The following is a 15452-nucleotide window of genomic DNA, read 5'->3' on the forward strand; positions in this document are numbered from 1 at the left end:
TTCCTTGGAGGAATTGAGGAATGAGTACCGAAGATTCAACACAAAGACATTTTTCAACAGTCAACATTCTTACCAGCTTATTTTTCATAATGATTTTTTCCAGATGTAGAAGATATCAGCTCAGGAAAAACTAGTCAAACTCACCCAGGTTTGAAACGAAGTTTCCGTATAATATACAGGGTGTTTTGCAGTATTCCTCTAGCATCGAATTGGATTAAATTCGGGATTATAATGGAATTCTGAAATTTGTAACCATGAAAAATTATAACTTCTAATTGACTTTCAGTGCCGCAAATAAAGAGATCGCAAACTATAGAATTTTCTAAAATTATCCCATTTTTATTAATTTCTCCCCCCAGAATTATCGAACAACAAACGACTTACCAAGGATCTTTATGATCTTCCTTGTTGGGCCTGTTTCGGACCACTTAAAGGGTGATACGGTCAAAATTTGGTCAATATCTACTTGACGTATTTCTTTCAATTTTGCATTTAAAAAACCTGAACATCCCTCTATTTGAAGGTGTGTGTGTGTGTGTGTGTGTGTGTGTAGAATGTTGCTCCTGTTTGATACTTACCGTGCGAATGTACAACCCTGGAATTGATGAGTGAGGATTTGATTGTTTTGTGAGATGGACTGAGGAGGGAGGAAAAGCGATAGCTAGTGCTAACGAGCCACCCGACGACGACCTATTGTTACCCAGCCAACCTGCTCGTGATCTCCAGTTGCCACCCGAGTCTAGAGCCGATTGGTTTGTGCGTGAACACCGATCTGGCTAGTTTTTTTTATATAAGTTTTTATAATTGTAAAAGTTGAGCGAATAGTAAAAGTTTATAGTTGCATGAAATTGCATGCCTTTGTTAATACGAGGAATCGAAAAATCCTCCCGGAAGACCTTAAAAATCAAATCGGTGAATAAGTCCGATAACGTGCGGTGGCATCGACTTGGAACTCCGCCATTGTTCCTTTTGCATGCGGTCTTGGTTGGGGAATTCTGAGCCAAACGGACAACGGCGAACGTTGGGATAGGACGAGGATGCTATCGAAGGAACCAACGCAGGTAATCGGTCCTATTCCCAGCCATTTGGTCCTTCGAGCCGGATGACCTGGACCTCAGATTGGTTTCGGAATTCCGGAAGGTAACGCCATTTTGCACGCTATCTGGTCTGGCGCTATTGTTCGGTCGGAACAATCGGACGACTCCATGGGTATTCCTGGTTTGGCGTGGTATCGCCATCTTCAGCACCACACACATCGTGCTCGTTTGATTGGGCAATTTGGTTCTACGGTCGGTTGATCACAAGGGTGATCTGGTTTACGGGGCCCAAGCGAAACGCAGCAGATTTGGAGGAGCTTACTGGTCAGTTTGGTACAGCGCATCGGTTCATCGTGTTGCACGGTTTCGGGAAACGGTCGGTTTCCATTGGGTCGGTGTCGATTGGTTCGGCAGCAGGGTTCGAGAGCGGACAAAGGTTCGGTAAGGTGGCAACTATACAACGCAGGTTCAACGCAGTGGTTCTACAAGGTTGGCTCGGGTAAGCATCAACAACGGGTCGAATAGCTTATATACCAGTCCATCTCAAATTTCCCACTCGGTTCGGTTGGATCAACTGATTTCATTTTCATCAATCAACATTCAACATTCCTCACAACATTCGTCAATCAACTCTCATCAATGAAATTCATCAATCAACTCTAATTCCAACAATCTTCGAGCAACTTTAGTGAAATTTTCGAAGTGTTTTCCGACCGTGGTGGTACTGCAGTGGTTCTGCATTTATGTACTGAAAATTGTTAATTTGTGTCGGATTTTTTGTGTTTCATGTTTGTGAATGAGAAAATTTATTTTTATAGTGTATGAAGTTTATTGGATCGAATTTTATCATCAACTGCATTTTTAAATAAAATACTGAAACATAATTTTCGTTGATTACACTTTTTGCGTGTGAAGCCCTGGGTGTGTTACCGGCTGGAATTCAAGTCTCATTCGTTGGATGAAAACAAACTGGAGTTAAGATTCTCTTTGGAACATTTTGTTGAAACAAATTGGAGCTAAGGTTCACTTTGTTGGTTTTTTGATTGGAAAAGTCCAAAATGCCTCCCAAGGTATCCAAGTCAAGCAGTCTAAAGACTTTGCGGGTTAAATTGTCGGAAACTATTACGGATTTTGAAGATATAAGAAAGTTTATCTCAATTATCGGAGAAACTACCACGTGCAGTCAGGTTAAGGTGAGACTGGAAAGGCTTGACGATTTGTGGGAGAGATTTAGCGATACGATTATCGAAGTGAAAACTCATGAAGATTTTGTTGCGGAAGATTTTAACTTTTCTAAGGAACGCCAAGATGTTAGCGATTTTTACTATGAGGCCAAGGCTGTGTTGATGGATAAGCTTAAAGAGCTGCAGGAGCCTTTTGTCGATAGTGTTGATCGCTTGAATGATTCGGCTGCCCATCATACACTAGATCATGTTCGGTTACCACAAATAAAATTGCAGACATTTAGCGGAAACATTGATGAATGGATGAGCTTTCGTGATCTGTTACTTCTCTCATTCACTGGAAAACTGATCTTCCAGATGTAGAGAAGTTTCATTATCTGAAGGGCTGTCTGCAAGGTGAGCCAAAGAGTTTGGTCGATTCTCTACAAATTACCCGAGCAAATTATCAGGTGGCTTGGGATCTTTTGGTCAAGCGTTACAATAATAGTAAGTTGTTGAAGAAGAAACAAATTCAAGCTTTATTTAGGCTTCCTCAACTTACAAAAGAATCCCCATCGGAATTGCACAGTTTGGTTGAAGATTTTCAAAAAGCGGTTCAAATTTTAGATCAGGCAGTCCAATCTGCTGATTACAAGGATTTGCTGTTGATACATTTGCTAACGAGTAGTTTAGATCCAGTTACTCGTCGCAGTTGGGAAGAACACTCGGCATCTGAGGAACAAGAGACAATTTCCCAGCTTATGGATTTTCTTCAGAAAAGGGTCACTGTTTTGGAGTCTTTACCGGTTAAATCTGCAGATACTAAATTCGCTCAGCAGCATCCTTCGAAGTTTCGGTTACCATTTGTAAAAACAAGCTACGGATCCTTCCAAACGTCAGGTTCAAATTGCCCCATGTGTTCTGGTGGTCACTTCTTATATGAGTGTGCTGAGTTTAAAAAACTAAACGCAACGGAAAGGGACTCGGTCTTGTTGAAACAAGAGTTGTGTCGAAATTGTCTTCGAGCTGGACACCAGTCAAGGGAATGCAAATCAAAATTCTCTTGTCGGAATTGTAAGGGACGTCATCACACCTTGGTTTGCTTTCGAGATGGTAAAGGAAATATTGCAAGCACAAGTAGCTCAAATTATCGGAACCACGGAAATTCGGTAAATTCGGCAAGCATAGAGTCAGATGAGTCAGTGAACGTCACGTCAGTGTCGGCGTCAGGTGTGGAGCGTCCGTCTACGGTTTTACTAGCTACGGCGGTGGTTTGGTTGGAAGATGAATATGGTCGGAAGGTTCCGGCAAGAGCACTTCTCGATTCCGGGTCGGAATGCAATTTTGCCACGGAAAGATTGAGTCAGCTTATCAAGGCAAGTCGGAAAAAGGTGTCGGTTACTGTGCAAGGAATTGGTCAATCAAATGCACAGGTGAAGCAACAAATTCGAGCAAAATTACGGTCGAGAGTGTCAGACTTTTCTCTAACGACGGATTTTCTAGTTTTGCCTAAGGTTACTGCAAACTTACCAACGCAATCGGTTGATATTTCGGGCTGGAGAATGCCCCAGGAAATAACTTCGGCAGACCCAGCATTTTTCACATGCAGATCAGTAGACCTTGTGTTGGGCATTGAATCATTTTTCTCGTTCTTCAAATCAGGTCAGGAAATTTCTCTGGGCAACAACCTCCCAACACTGATTGAGTCTGTTTTTGGATGGGTGATTTGCGGTGGTCAATCTCTATCAAGCAAAGGTGACCAAATCACCTGTAATGTGTCAGTTTCGGAAACTATAGAGGACATGGTTTCACGTTTTTGGTTGAGCGAGGAAATCGATGTTGGTCCCAGTTTTTCGCCTGAAGAAGCACGCTGTGAAGAGATTTTTAAAAAAGACGTTCAACGTTCTGAAGATGGTCGGTATATTGTCAGTTTACCAAAGAATGAGTCTGTCATTCAGTCAACAGTCAACATTCTTACCAGCTTATTTTTCATAATGATTTTTTCCAGATGTAGAAGATATCAGCTCAGGAAAAACTAGTCAAACTCACCCAGGTTTGAAACGAAGTTTCCGTATAATATACAGGGTGTTTTGCAGTATTCCTCTAGCATCGAATTGGATTAAATTCGGGATTATAATGGAATTCTGAAATTTGTAACCATGAAAAATTATAACTTCTAATTGACTTTCAGTGCCGCAAATAAAGAGATCGCAAACTATAGAATTTTCTAAAATTATCCCATTTTTATTAATTTCTCCCCCCAGAATTATCGAACAACAAACGACTTACCAAGGATCTTTATGATCTTCCTTGTTGGGCCTGTTTCGGACCACTTAAAGGGTGATACGGTCAAAATTTGGTCAATATCTACTTGACGTATTTCTTTCAATTTTGCATTTAAAAAACCTGAACATCCCTCTATTTGAAGGTGTGTGTGTGTGTGTGTGTGTGTGTGTAGAATGTTGCTCCTGTTTGATACTTACCGTGCGAATGTACAACCCTGGAATTGATGAGTGAGGATTTGATTGTTTTGTGAGATGGACTGAGGAGGGAGGAAAAGCGATAGCTAGTGCTAACGAGCCACCCGACGACGACCTATTGTTACCCAGCCAACCTGCTCGTGATCTCCAGTTGCCACCCGAGTCTAGAGCCGATTGGTTTGTGCGTGAACACCGATCTGGCTAGTTTTTTTTATATAAGTTTTTATAATTGTAAAAGTTGAGCGAATAGTAAAAGTTTATAGTTGCATGAAATTGCATGCCTTTGTTAATACGAGGAATCGAAAAATCCTCCCGGAAGACCTTAAAAATCAAATCGGTGAATAAGTCCGATAACGTGCGGTGGCATCGACTTGGAACTCCGCCATTGTTCCTTTTGCATGCGGTCTTGGTTGGGGAATTCTGAGCCAAACGGACAACGGCGAACGTTGGGATAGGACGAGGATGCTATCGAAGGAACCAACGCAGGTAATCGGTCCTATTCCCAGCCATTTGGTCCTTCGAGCCGGATGACCTGGACCTCAGATTGGTTTCGGAATTCCGGAAGGTAACGCCATTTTGCACGCTATCTGGTCTGGCGCTATTGTTCGGTCGGAACAATCGGACGACTCCATGGGTATTCCTGGTTTGGCGTGGTATCGCCATCTTCAGCACCACACACATCGTGCTCGTTTGATTGGGCAATTTGGTTCTACGGTCGGTTGATCACAAGGGTGATCTGGTTTACGGGGCCCAAGCGAAACGCAGCAGATTTGGAGGAGCTTACTGGTCAGTTTGGTACAGCGCATCGGTTCATCGTGTTGCACGGTTTCGGGAAACGGTCGGTTTCCATTGGGTCGGTGTCGATTGGTTCGGCAGCAGGGTTCGAGAGCGGACAAAGGTTCGGTAAGGTGGCAACTATACAACGCAGGTTCAACGCAGTGGTTCTACAAGGTTGGCTCGGGTAAGCATCAACAACGGGTCGAATAGCTTATATACCAGTCCATCTCAAATTTCCCACTCGGTTCGGTTGGATCAACTGATTTCATTTTCATCAATCAACATTCAACATTCCTCACAACATTCGTCAATCAACTCTCATCAATGAAATTCATCAATCAACTCTAATTCCAACAATCTTCGAGCAACTTTAGTGAAATTTTCGAAGTGTTTTCCGACCGTGGTGGTACTGCAGTGGTTCTGCATTTATGTACTGAAAATTGTTAATTTGTGTCGGATTTTTTGTGTTTCATGTTTGTGAATGAGAAAATTTATTTTTATAGTGTATGAAGTTTATTGGATCGAATTTTATCATCAACTGCATTTTTAAATAAAATACTGAAACATAATTTTCGTTGATTACACTTTTTGCGTGTGAAGCCCTGGGTGTGTTACCGGCTGGAATTCAAGTCTCATTCGTTGGATGAAAACAAACTGGAGTTAAGATTCTCTTTGGAACATTTTGTTGAAACAAATTGGAGCTAAGGTTCACTTTGTTGGTTTTTTGATTGGAAAAGTCCAAAATGCCTCCCAAGGTATCCAAGTCAAGCAGTCTAAAGACTTTGCGGGTTAAATTGTCGGAAACTATTACGGATTTTGAAGATATAAGAAAGTTTATCTCAATTATCGGAGAAACTACCACGTGCAGTCAGGTTAAGGTGAGACTGGAAAGGCTTGACGATTTGTGGGAGAGATTTAGCGATACGATTATCGAAGTGAAAACTCATGAAGATTTTGTTGCGGAAGATTTTAACTTTTCTAAGGAACGCCAAGATGTTAGCGATTTTTACTATGAGGCCAAGGCTGTGTTGATGGATAAGCTTAAAGAGCTGCAGGAGCCTTTTGTCGATAGTGTTGATCGCTTGAATGATTCGGCTGCCCATCATACACTAGATCATGTTCGGTTACCACAAATAAAATTGCAGACATTTAGCGGAAACATTGATGAATGGATGAGCTTTCGTGATCTGTTACTTCTCTCATTCACTGGAAAACTGATCTTCCAGATGTAGAGAAGTTTCATTATCTGAAGGGCTGTCTGCAAGGTGAGCCAAAGAGTTTGGTCGATTCTCTACAAATTACCCGAGCAAATTATCAGGTGGCTTGGGATCTTTTGGTCAAGCGTTACAATAATAGTAAGTTGTTGAAGAAGAAACAAATTCAAGCTTTATTTAGGCTTCCTCAACTTACAAAAGAATCCCCATCGGAATTGCACAGTTTGGTTGAAGATTTTCAAAAAGCGGTTCAAATTTTAGATCAGGCAGTCCAATCTGCTGATTACAAGGATTTGCTGTTGATACATTTGCTAACGAGTAGTTTAGATCCAGTTACTCGTCGCAGTTGGGAAGAACACTCGGCATCTGAGGAACAAGAGACAATTTCCCAGCTTATGGATTTTCTTCAGAAAAGGGTCACTGTTTTGGAGTCTTTACCGGTTAAATCTGCAGATACTAAATTCGCTCAGCAGCATCCTTCGAAGTTTCGGTTACCATTTGTAAAAACAAGCTACGGATCCTTCCAAACGTCAGGTTCAAATTGCCCCATGTGTTCTGGTGGTCACTTCTTATATGAGTGTGCTGAGTTTAAAAAACTAAACGCAACGGAAAGGGACTCGGTCTTGTTGAAACAAGAGTTGTGTCGAAATTGTCTTCGAGCTGGACACCAGTCAAGGGAATGCAAATCAAAATTCTCTTGTCGGAATTGTAAGGGACGTCATCACACCTTGGTTTGCTTTCGAGATGGTAAAGGAAATATTGCAAGCACAAGTAGCTCAAATTATCGGAACCACGGAAATTCGGTAAATTCGGCAAGCATAGAGTCAGATGAGTCAGTGAACGTCACGTCAGTGTCGGCGTCAGGTGTGGAGCGTCCGTCTACGGTTTTACTAGCTACGGCGGTGGTTTGGTTGGAAGATGAATATGGTCGGAAGGTTCCGGCAAGAGCACTTCTCGATTCCGGGTCGGAATGCAATTTTGCCACGGAAAGATTGAGTCAGCTTATCAAGGCAAGTCGGAAAAAGGTGTCGGTTACTGTGCAAGGAATTGGTCAATCAAATGCACAGGTGAAGCAACAAATTCGAGCAAAATTACGGTCGAGAGTGTCAGACTTTTCTCTAACGACGGATTTTCTAGTTTTGCCTAAGGTTACTGCAAACTTACCAACGCAATCGGTTGATATTTCGGGCTGGAGAATGCCCCAGGAAATAACTTTGGCAGACCCAGCATTTTTCACATGCAGATCAGTAGACCTTGTGTTGGGCATTGAATCATTTTTCTCGTTCTTCAAATCAGGTCAGGAAATTTCTCTGGGCAACAACCTCCCAACACTGATTGAGTCTGTTTTTGGATGGGTGATTTGCGGTGGTCAATCTCTATCAAGCAAAGGTGACCAAATCACCTGTAATGTGTCAGTTTCGGAAACTATAGAGGACATGGTTTCACGTTTTTGGTTGAGCGAGGAAATCGATGTTGGTCCCAGTTTTTCGCCTGAAGAAGCACGCTGTGAAGAGATTTTTAAAAAAGACGTTCAACGTTCTGAAGATGGTCGGTATATTGTCAGTTTACCAAAGAATGAGTCTGTCATTCAGCGTTTGGGTGAATCGAAGAGAATCGCGATCGACCGTCTCAAGGGTACAGAGCGCAGGTTAGCTCGGAATCCTGTTTTATATGAAGAATATCATAAATTTATGAATGAGTACATACAGTTGGGTCATATGCGAAAGGTTGAGGAAACGGATGCCAAAAAGCGGTGCTTTCTCCCACATCACCCAGTTCTGAAAGAGGCCAGCACAACGACTAAAGTTCGTGTTGTCTTCGACGCAAGTTGCAAAACTTCTTCAGGCGTTTCTTTGAATGAGGCTTTGCTGCTGGGTCCGACAATTCAACAAGATCTTCGCTCCATTATTTTGCGCAGTCGGACAAGACAAATCATGATCGTTTCAGACGTCGAAAAAATGTTTCGGCAAGTTTATGTCAGGCAGGAAGATCGGCCTCTACAATGCATTCTTTGGAGAGGTTCTCCAGAAGAGGAAATAAACGTCTACGAAATGAATACGGTCACATATGGTACGAAGCCAGCTCCATTCTTAGCAACTAGGGCCCTGAAACAATTAGCCATTGATGAAAGAGAAAACTACTCAAAGGCAGCACAGGTACTGCTGAACGATGTCTATATGGATGACGTCATAACCGGAGCAGACACAACGGAAGAAGCGATTATTTTGCGTCAGGAACTCGACTCCATCATGAATGCGGGTGGATTTTTACTTCGGAAATGGGCTTCGAAAAGTCCTGAAGTGTTGAAAGGAGTTTCACAGCAAAACTTAGCGATCAAGGAATCAGACGAAATCCTGTTGGACCCAGACCCGTCAGTTACTACGCTTGGTTTAGTTTGGAGACCAAAGTCAGACGTTTTGAAACTCAAATTTCAAATTCCACGGTTAGAGTTGACGGAACAGTTAACGAAAAGAAAAATCTTGTCAGTTATAGCGTCTTTGTTTGACCCACTGGGCCTGGTTGGAGCTGCCATCACGACAGCAAAAATTTTCTTACAATTACTTTGGACCTACGAAGACAGTAATGGTAAAAAATTGGATTGGGATTCTCCTCTATCTAAAACGGTGGGTGAGTAATGGTGGAAATTTTATAAACAACTCCCCTTGCTACAAGAAATTACTATTGATCGTCGCTTAATCATTCCTAATGCTGTTTTAGTGGAAATACATTGTTTTTCGGATGCGTCAGTAAAGGCTTTTGGCACGTGTGCTTACGTGAAAAGCAAAGATGCAGAGGGCATTGTTTGGATACGGTTGGTCAGTTCTAAATCCAAGGTTGCACCACTTAAGTGTCAGTCGATTCCACGTTTGGAGCTGTGCGGCGCTTTGATGGCTGCCCAACTCTACCAAAAGCTAGCAGAATCGCTTCAAATATCGTGTAAGGTATATTTTTGGACAGACTCTTCATGCGTCTTGCGTCTGGCGACACCCTCCACATGGACTACATACGTCGCAAATCGTGTTTCTAAAATTCAAATCATAACAGAAGGCCACACTTGGAGTCATGTTGCAGGAGTTGATAATCCAGCGGATATTATTTCTCGCGGTATTTATCCAGAATCTATTTTAGAAAACTCACTATGGTGGAAGGGACCCAGTTGGTTAATTCATGACCCAGAATTTTGGCCTAAATCTATCTTACAATCGTCGAATGAAGTTGAAGAAGAGAGATGTCGGAAAACTGTTGCTAACGTTTCCGCACCGTTAGCAGACTTCAACGACTGGTATATTAGTCATCACGCCACATATACGGATTTAATACGAAAAACAGCGTACTATTTGCGACTCATGGAATTATTAAAACTGCCCAAAGAGATGCGCAAGAACTCCGGATTTTTATCCACGGCTGAGCTAAAAGTAGCAGAACACATTTTAGTTTCCCGAGTGCAACGTGAAACGTTTCCCAATGAATGGAAAGCTTTGTCATCTGGTCAGGTTGTTGCATGTAAATCCCCTTTACGTTGGTTCAATCCTTACATTTCTCCTGAAGATGGGATCATGAGAATTGGTGGCAGATTGAGTCATTCACAGGAATCAGCTGATACAAAGCACCAGATTATCCTACCAGCTAAACACCCTTTCACACAGAAGCTGATAGAACACTACCACGAAAAGCTGATGCATGCGGGCCCTCAACTTATGCTAGCTGTAATTAGGCTGAAATACTGGCCCCTTGGTGGAAGAAATTTAATAAGGTTTGTTGTTCATCGGTGTATGAGATGCTTCAAATCAAAACCGTTGTTAGTTCAGCAGCAAATGGGTGACCTCCCCCCTGCTCGGGTTACACCGTCAAGAGCATTCTGCAAAACCGGAATTGATTATTTCGGTCCTGTTTTTATAAGGCCAGGACCCAGGAGAGTAGCAGTAAAGGCCTATGTCGCTGTCTTTGTCTGCATGGCGGTAAAGGCAGTACATTTAGAGCTAGTGTCAGACTTATCGACAGGAAGATTCCTTCAAGCTCTGAGAAGATTTTTTGGGCGCAGAGGAAAATGCCAAGAAATATTCTCAGATAATGGGACTAACTTTGTGGGAGCCAAGAACTACCTTCAAGGTCTCAGGCATCTTTTGCAAAATAAAGATTTCCAAGAGAAGGTTTCGAAGGAATGCGCCAATGATGGAATCAAATTTCATTTTAATCGCCCAAGTGGTCCGCACTTTGGTGGCTTATGGGAGTCAGCTGTTAAGTCTGCGAAACAACATCTTTTCAAGGTCATGAAGGAAACAGCGCTCTCGATTGAAGACATGACAACACTTCTGGTTCAGGTAGAAGCCTGCCTGAATTCCAGACCGTTAACTAAGATGTCTGATGACCCTGACGATCTCGAACCATTGACGCCTGCTCATTTTTTAATTGGTTCATCACTGCAGTCGATTCCTGAAGAAGAGCTGGTAAATATTCCCTTTAACCGCCTTGATGCAATTCGATCCGTTCAGAAAAATCTTCTGAATTTCTGGAAGCGCTGGAAAACGGAATATTTAAATCTACTACAAGGAAGAACAAAGCGTTGGCGTCCGGCAGTGTCGATAGATGTTGGTCGATTGGTCGTAATCCAGGAAGATCATCTTCCGCCACTTAAGTGGAAAATGGGAAGAATTTACGAGGTTCATCCGGGAGAAGATGAGATTGTGAGAGTAGTCACTCTTAAAACAGAAAAAGGATTTGTGAAGCGACCAGTTGAGAAAATATGTTTGCTGCCGATTTCGGAATCGAATGATTTGAACGGAATGTCGTCATCAAAATTATGAAAATGTCAGAAAGATAGAGTCTGTTTACTGTCAGAATGTGTATGATTGATAGTCAGAAATAAAAAATAAAGTTTGTTTGTTTTGACTGAGGTGAAGAAATAAAAGAATAATTTGAGCCTGTATAAAAGTCTGAAAGTTAGTGTCGGAAATGTCTGAATAACTGTGAAAAAGGTCTCTGTTTGAAAAGCATGAGTATGCTTTGGTCACATTGGAAAAAAAGAGATGTCGGTTTGTCAAAATAATTGATGTTTTTTAAAAGGGTTGATGAATGATTCAGAAAATGCTGCATTTTCAGGGTGGGTGAGGAGGTTTGATACTTACCGTGCGAATGTACAACCCTGGAATTGATGAGTGAGGATTTGATTGTTTTGTGAGATGGACTGAGGAGGGAGGAAAAGCGATAGCTAGTGCTAACGAGCCACCCGACGACGACCTATTGTTACCCAGCCAACCTGCTCGTGATCTCCAGTTGCCACCCGAGTCTAGAGCCGATTGGTTTGTGCGTGAACACCGATCTGGCTAGTTTTTTTTATATAAGTTTTTATAATTGTAAAAGTTGAGCGAATAGTAAAAGTTTATAGTTGCATGAAATTGCATGCCTTTGTTAATACGAGGAATCGAAAAATCCTCCCGGAAGACCTTAAAAATCAAATCGGTGAATAAGTCCGATAACGTGCGGTGGCATCGACTTGGAACTCCGCCATTGTTCCTTTTGCATGCGGTCTTGGTTGGGGAATTCTGAGCCAAACGGACAACGGCGAACGTTGGGATAGGACGAGGACGCTATCGAAGGAACCAACGCAGGTAATCGGTCCTATTCCCAGCCAGCTCCTATTTTGATTTTGGAACTCACTCTTCAGTTGTCAAAATGGCGTCCAAGGAAGAAGAGCAGCGTATCAAAATTTTGCTTGCGCATCGCGAAAATCCAAGCTACTCGCACGCAAAGCAACCGTTACAAATGTAATTAAAGTTTTTGGGGAACGTTTGTCGACAGCCAGAAGGTCTGGATCGGGGGTAAATCAAAAACCGGAAGCCGCCGAGACGACAAAGAGAGTTGCCGGTAGTTTCAAGCGAAACCCTAACCTCTCTCTCCGAGATGCCGCAAATAAGCTGGGTGTATCGTCTACAACCGTGCATCGAGTCAAAAACCGAGCCGGACTATCGACTTACAAGAAAGTAGTGACTCCAAATCACGATGATAATCAAAATTGCGACGGCCAAAGCGCGATCCCGGAGGTTGTACACGACGATGCTGACGAAGTTTGACTGCGTGGTAATGGACGACGAAACCTACGCCAAAGCAGACTACAAGCAGCTTCCGGGACAGGAGTTTTATACGGCAAAGGAAGGGGAAAGGTAGTAGATATTTTAAAGCTCATGAAATTGTCAAAGTACGCGAAGAAATATCTGGTTTAGCAAGCCATCTGTACCTATGGCTTGAAAAACAGCATTTTCATAGCTTCCGGGACTGTCAACCGAGAAATTTACGTGAAAGTGTGTTTGAATAAACGTCTGCTGCCTTTCCTGAAGAAACACGTTTGTTCCGTACTGTTTTGGCCGGATTTGGCATCTTGCCATTACGGTAAAAAGGCCATGGAGTGGTACGCCGCCAACAACGTGCAGGTGGTCCCAAGGACAAGAACCCTCCCAACACGCCAGAGCTCCGCCCAATTGAGAAATACTGGGCTATTGTCAAGCGGAACCTAAAGAAGACCAAAAAAACTGCTAAGGACGAGCAGCAGTTTAAGACAAACTGGCTTTCTGCGGCGAAGAAGGTGGACAAGGTGGCTGTACAAAATCTGATGGCAGGGGTTAAGCGTAAGGCCCAGCAACTCGGATTTGGAAAAGCGGAAGCCTAACTGAATATTTTTTTCTGAATTTTATACTAATTAAATTTGAAAAAGAAATTTAATTTGATTTTTTAAATAAAATATTTCACCAATTTACCCGCGTTTTCCCTTGACCAAATTTTGACCGTATCACCCTTTATGTACATACTTCACTTTTGATATCTATCGTATAAGCTAAGAATTGAAATGAATGGCTTTCAATAGTCCTTGAATTTTATGAATACGCTTTTTTAGTGTTTTCATGCAACATTCAGTCTGTATTCAGTTGCTTAATTACTTACTGTTCGTAGCTCTCCGCAGCGGCCGTATGAAACAGTAGTAGAAAATTTCGGCAATACTCAAAGCACTACTCCCTAAAGCTAACGAAAACAGTCCTCCAAGTTTCGCAATAGCATCAACCACACTCACGAGCTCACGACGATACAAAGCCAGGAAATGACGTTCTTTATATCCAACAGAAATCGCCGTAATGTCATATCTGTTGGAAAGTAAAAGAGTGATTTAAAAATGATTAAAAAAACTGATGCTCTTACCCTCCGTAGCCAGGCATCGAAAAAGAGAGCGCCTCAATGTACTTATGGAAATTGAACTTTAAATGAGAAACTTCCGTATCGTACGTTATGGAATTGCACGGTGGCTTACAGTCACAAATCTCTCTGAGCCTGCGATCCGAGTACATGTCGATGAATATTGTCCTGAAACAGTCGAGCTTATCCGTGCCGCATACCGGAGTATCGTTGAGTCTAGGCATCGAAAACTTTACGCAGCCACATTTGCTGAGCGTTAGATTGGAAATACACTCATGGGCACAGTTGATTTGATTATAGCGTCGAAAGTATCGAAGGTACCGTTCATCTTCGAAATAACAGGATCGTCTAGAAATCGAATCAGTTTGGGTGATCAATGTTGTATGATAAAATATATCTTACCCTTTTGGTGAAATGTTTTTCAATGATTGAGAACTTCGAATAATTTGTGGTTTCACATTAACCAAAAGTACGTTCATTTGACTCAATCTTAGAAATCGCTCCCCAATAACAGGAATTTCATCCGGTGGGTGAATAGACACTTTGTATCCTGTGAACGGCCCCTTAAAAAAATGTTCATGTTAATTTAGAAGAAAAACATTCAAACAACTAACATACCGAGCATAGTGGGTCATGATTTTTTCGAGCTGTTTTAAGTCCAAAAAAGGCACCGTTCAATTCCCCACTGGAGAGGCCTTGACGGGGAAAGGAAGCTATCCGAGCAGTCCGGTATCCTGTTTCCCGGGACCAAGTTGTCGAGGTCTTTGGTGCTCTCAGACCGAAAAAATCCGTGGATACATCTTCACGATACGTTTCATTTGCCGGTAAAGCATTAAATGTGTAGCAAATTCCTTCATCCAACAATGTGTTTGCCATCAATTTGTAGCAAGCGATTGGTTCTAATTGGAATGAGCACATTTCCATTACTTCTATGAAACTCAGTGAAACCTGGTTAAGCATTTGCGAAATGTTGTTCGCTGAATACGGCTCAGATAGCTTCCAGCTGTTGGAAAAGGGGCAAACTTGGACCAACGTATGGAGCTTCAGTTTCCTGGAAAAAGTTCACACATGCAGATGATCGATTCAGATTGGAGTCTATTATAGACAGGCATACATTTCGTCATCCAAAGTTATATTATTGGAGATCATTTCAAGCGCTTCCGTTAAGTTTACCAAATTTGCACGCGTTTTAACTAAGGGGCAGATCGTGATCGCCGGGAACGGAATAGTTGAAACAGGCAGCAATAATGGGGCATAAACGATAACGATTGGATCTGTCGACCACTTTTGGTAGGTAGTATACGCCGAGGCTATGCACGTCATCAATGCCAGACAAATCCAGAAACACCACCATAGTCTGAAATAAAATTAACAAAATCCTCAGATTCATCTATTATATAAAATTGTCGTGTAACGGTGTAAGTCTCACTTCTCCTCCAAAATTCCTGAACTAATGCTCACAAATTTATATTTAGAATAAAGGATGATACGGTTAAAATTTGGTCAATGGAAAACGCGTGTAAATCGGTGAAATCGTTTATTTAAAACATCAAATTAAAATTCTTTTTTAAGTTTAATTAGTAAAAAATTCAGGAAAAA

The 15452-nt window shown here is 42.0% G+C and overlaps 2 protein-coding genes across 2 annotated transcripts; one reads left to right on the forward strand and one right to left on the reverse strand.

Annotated features, from left to right (window-relative positions):
• The first annotated feature begins 6200 nt into the window (after nt 1–6200).
• On the forward strand, nt 6201–9307 carry LOC129742979 (uncharacterized). Its single transcript, XM_055734923.1, has 3 exons — nt 6201–6639; nt 6684–7171; nt 7385–9307. The coding sequence occupies exons 1-3, from the start codon at nt 6201–6203 to the stop codon at nt 9305–9307; spliced, it is 2850 nt and encodes a 949-aa protein (XP_055590898.1).
• A 1908-nt stretch (nt 9308–11215) lies between these two features.
• Nucleotides 11216–15176, reverse strand: LOC129742980 (pickpocket protein 28-like). Its single transcript, XM_055734924.1, has 7 exons — nt 14968–15176; nt 14472–14856; nt 14256–14416; nt 13860–14201; nt 13608–13804; nt 11798–11814; nt 11216–11371 (listed from the first exon to the last, which is right to left on the reverse strand). Exons 1-7 carry the CDS (start codon nt 15174–15176, stop codon nt 11216–11218), a joined length of 1467 nt encoding a protein of 488 aa, XP_055590899.1.
• Between the last annotated feature and the right edge of the window lie 276 nt (nt 15177–15452).

Source organism: Uranotaenia lowii, chromosome 2, assembly GCF_029784155.1.
Source record: "Uranotaenia lowii strain MFRU-FL chromosome 2, ASM2978415v1, whole genome shotgun sequence".
NCBI lineage: Eukaryota > Metazoa > Arthropoda > Insecta > Diptera > Culicidae > Uranotaenia > Uranotaenia lowii.

Bases quoted from the DNA above. Each gene is read 5' to 3' on its own strand.
- LOC129742979 (XM_055734923.1), top strand. From the start codon at position 6,201: ATGCCTCCCAAGGTATCCAAGTCAAGCAGTCTAAAGACTTTGCGGGTT. The intron at 6,640-6,683 runs GTGATCTGTTAC...CTGATCTTCCAG, and splicing joins TGATGAATGGATGAGCTTTC to ATGTAGAGAAGTTTCATTAT. The intron at 7,172-7,384 runs GTAAAAACAAGC...CGGAATTGTAAG, and splicing joins CGAAGTTTCGGTTACCATTT to GGACGTCATCACACCTTGGT.
- LOC129742980 (XM_055734924.1), bottom strand. From the start codon at position 15,176: ATGACGTGCATAGCCTCGGCGTATACTACCTACCAAAAGTGGTCGACA. The intron at 14,417-14,471 runs GTATGTTAGTTG...CATTTTTTTAAG, and splicing joins ATCATGACCCACTATGCTCG to GGGCCGTTCACAGGATACAA. The intron at 14,202-14,255 runs GTAAGATATATT...TTCGATTTCTAG, and splicing joins AAAAACATTTCACCAAAAGG to ACGATCCTGTTATTTCGAAG.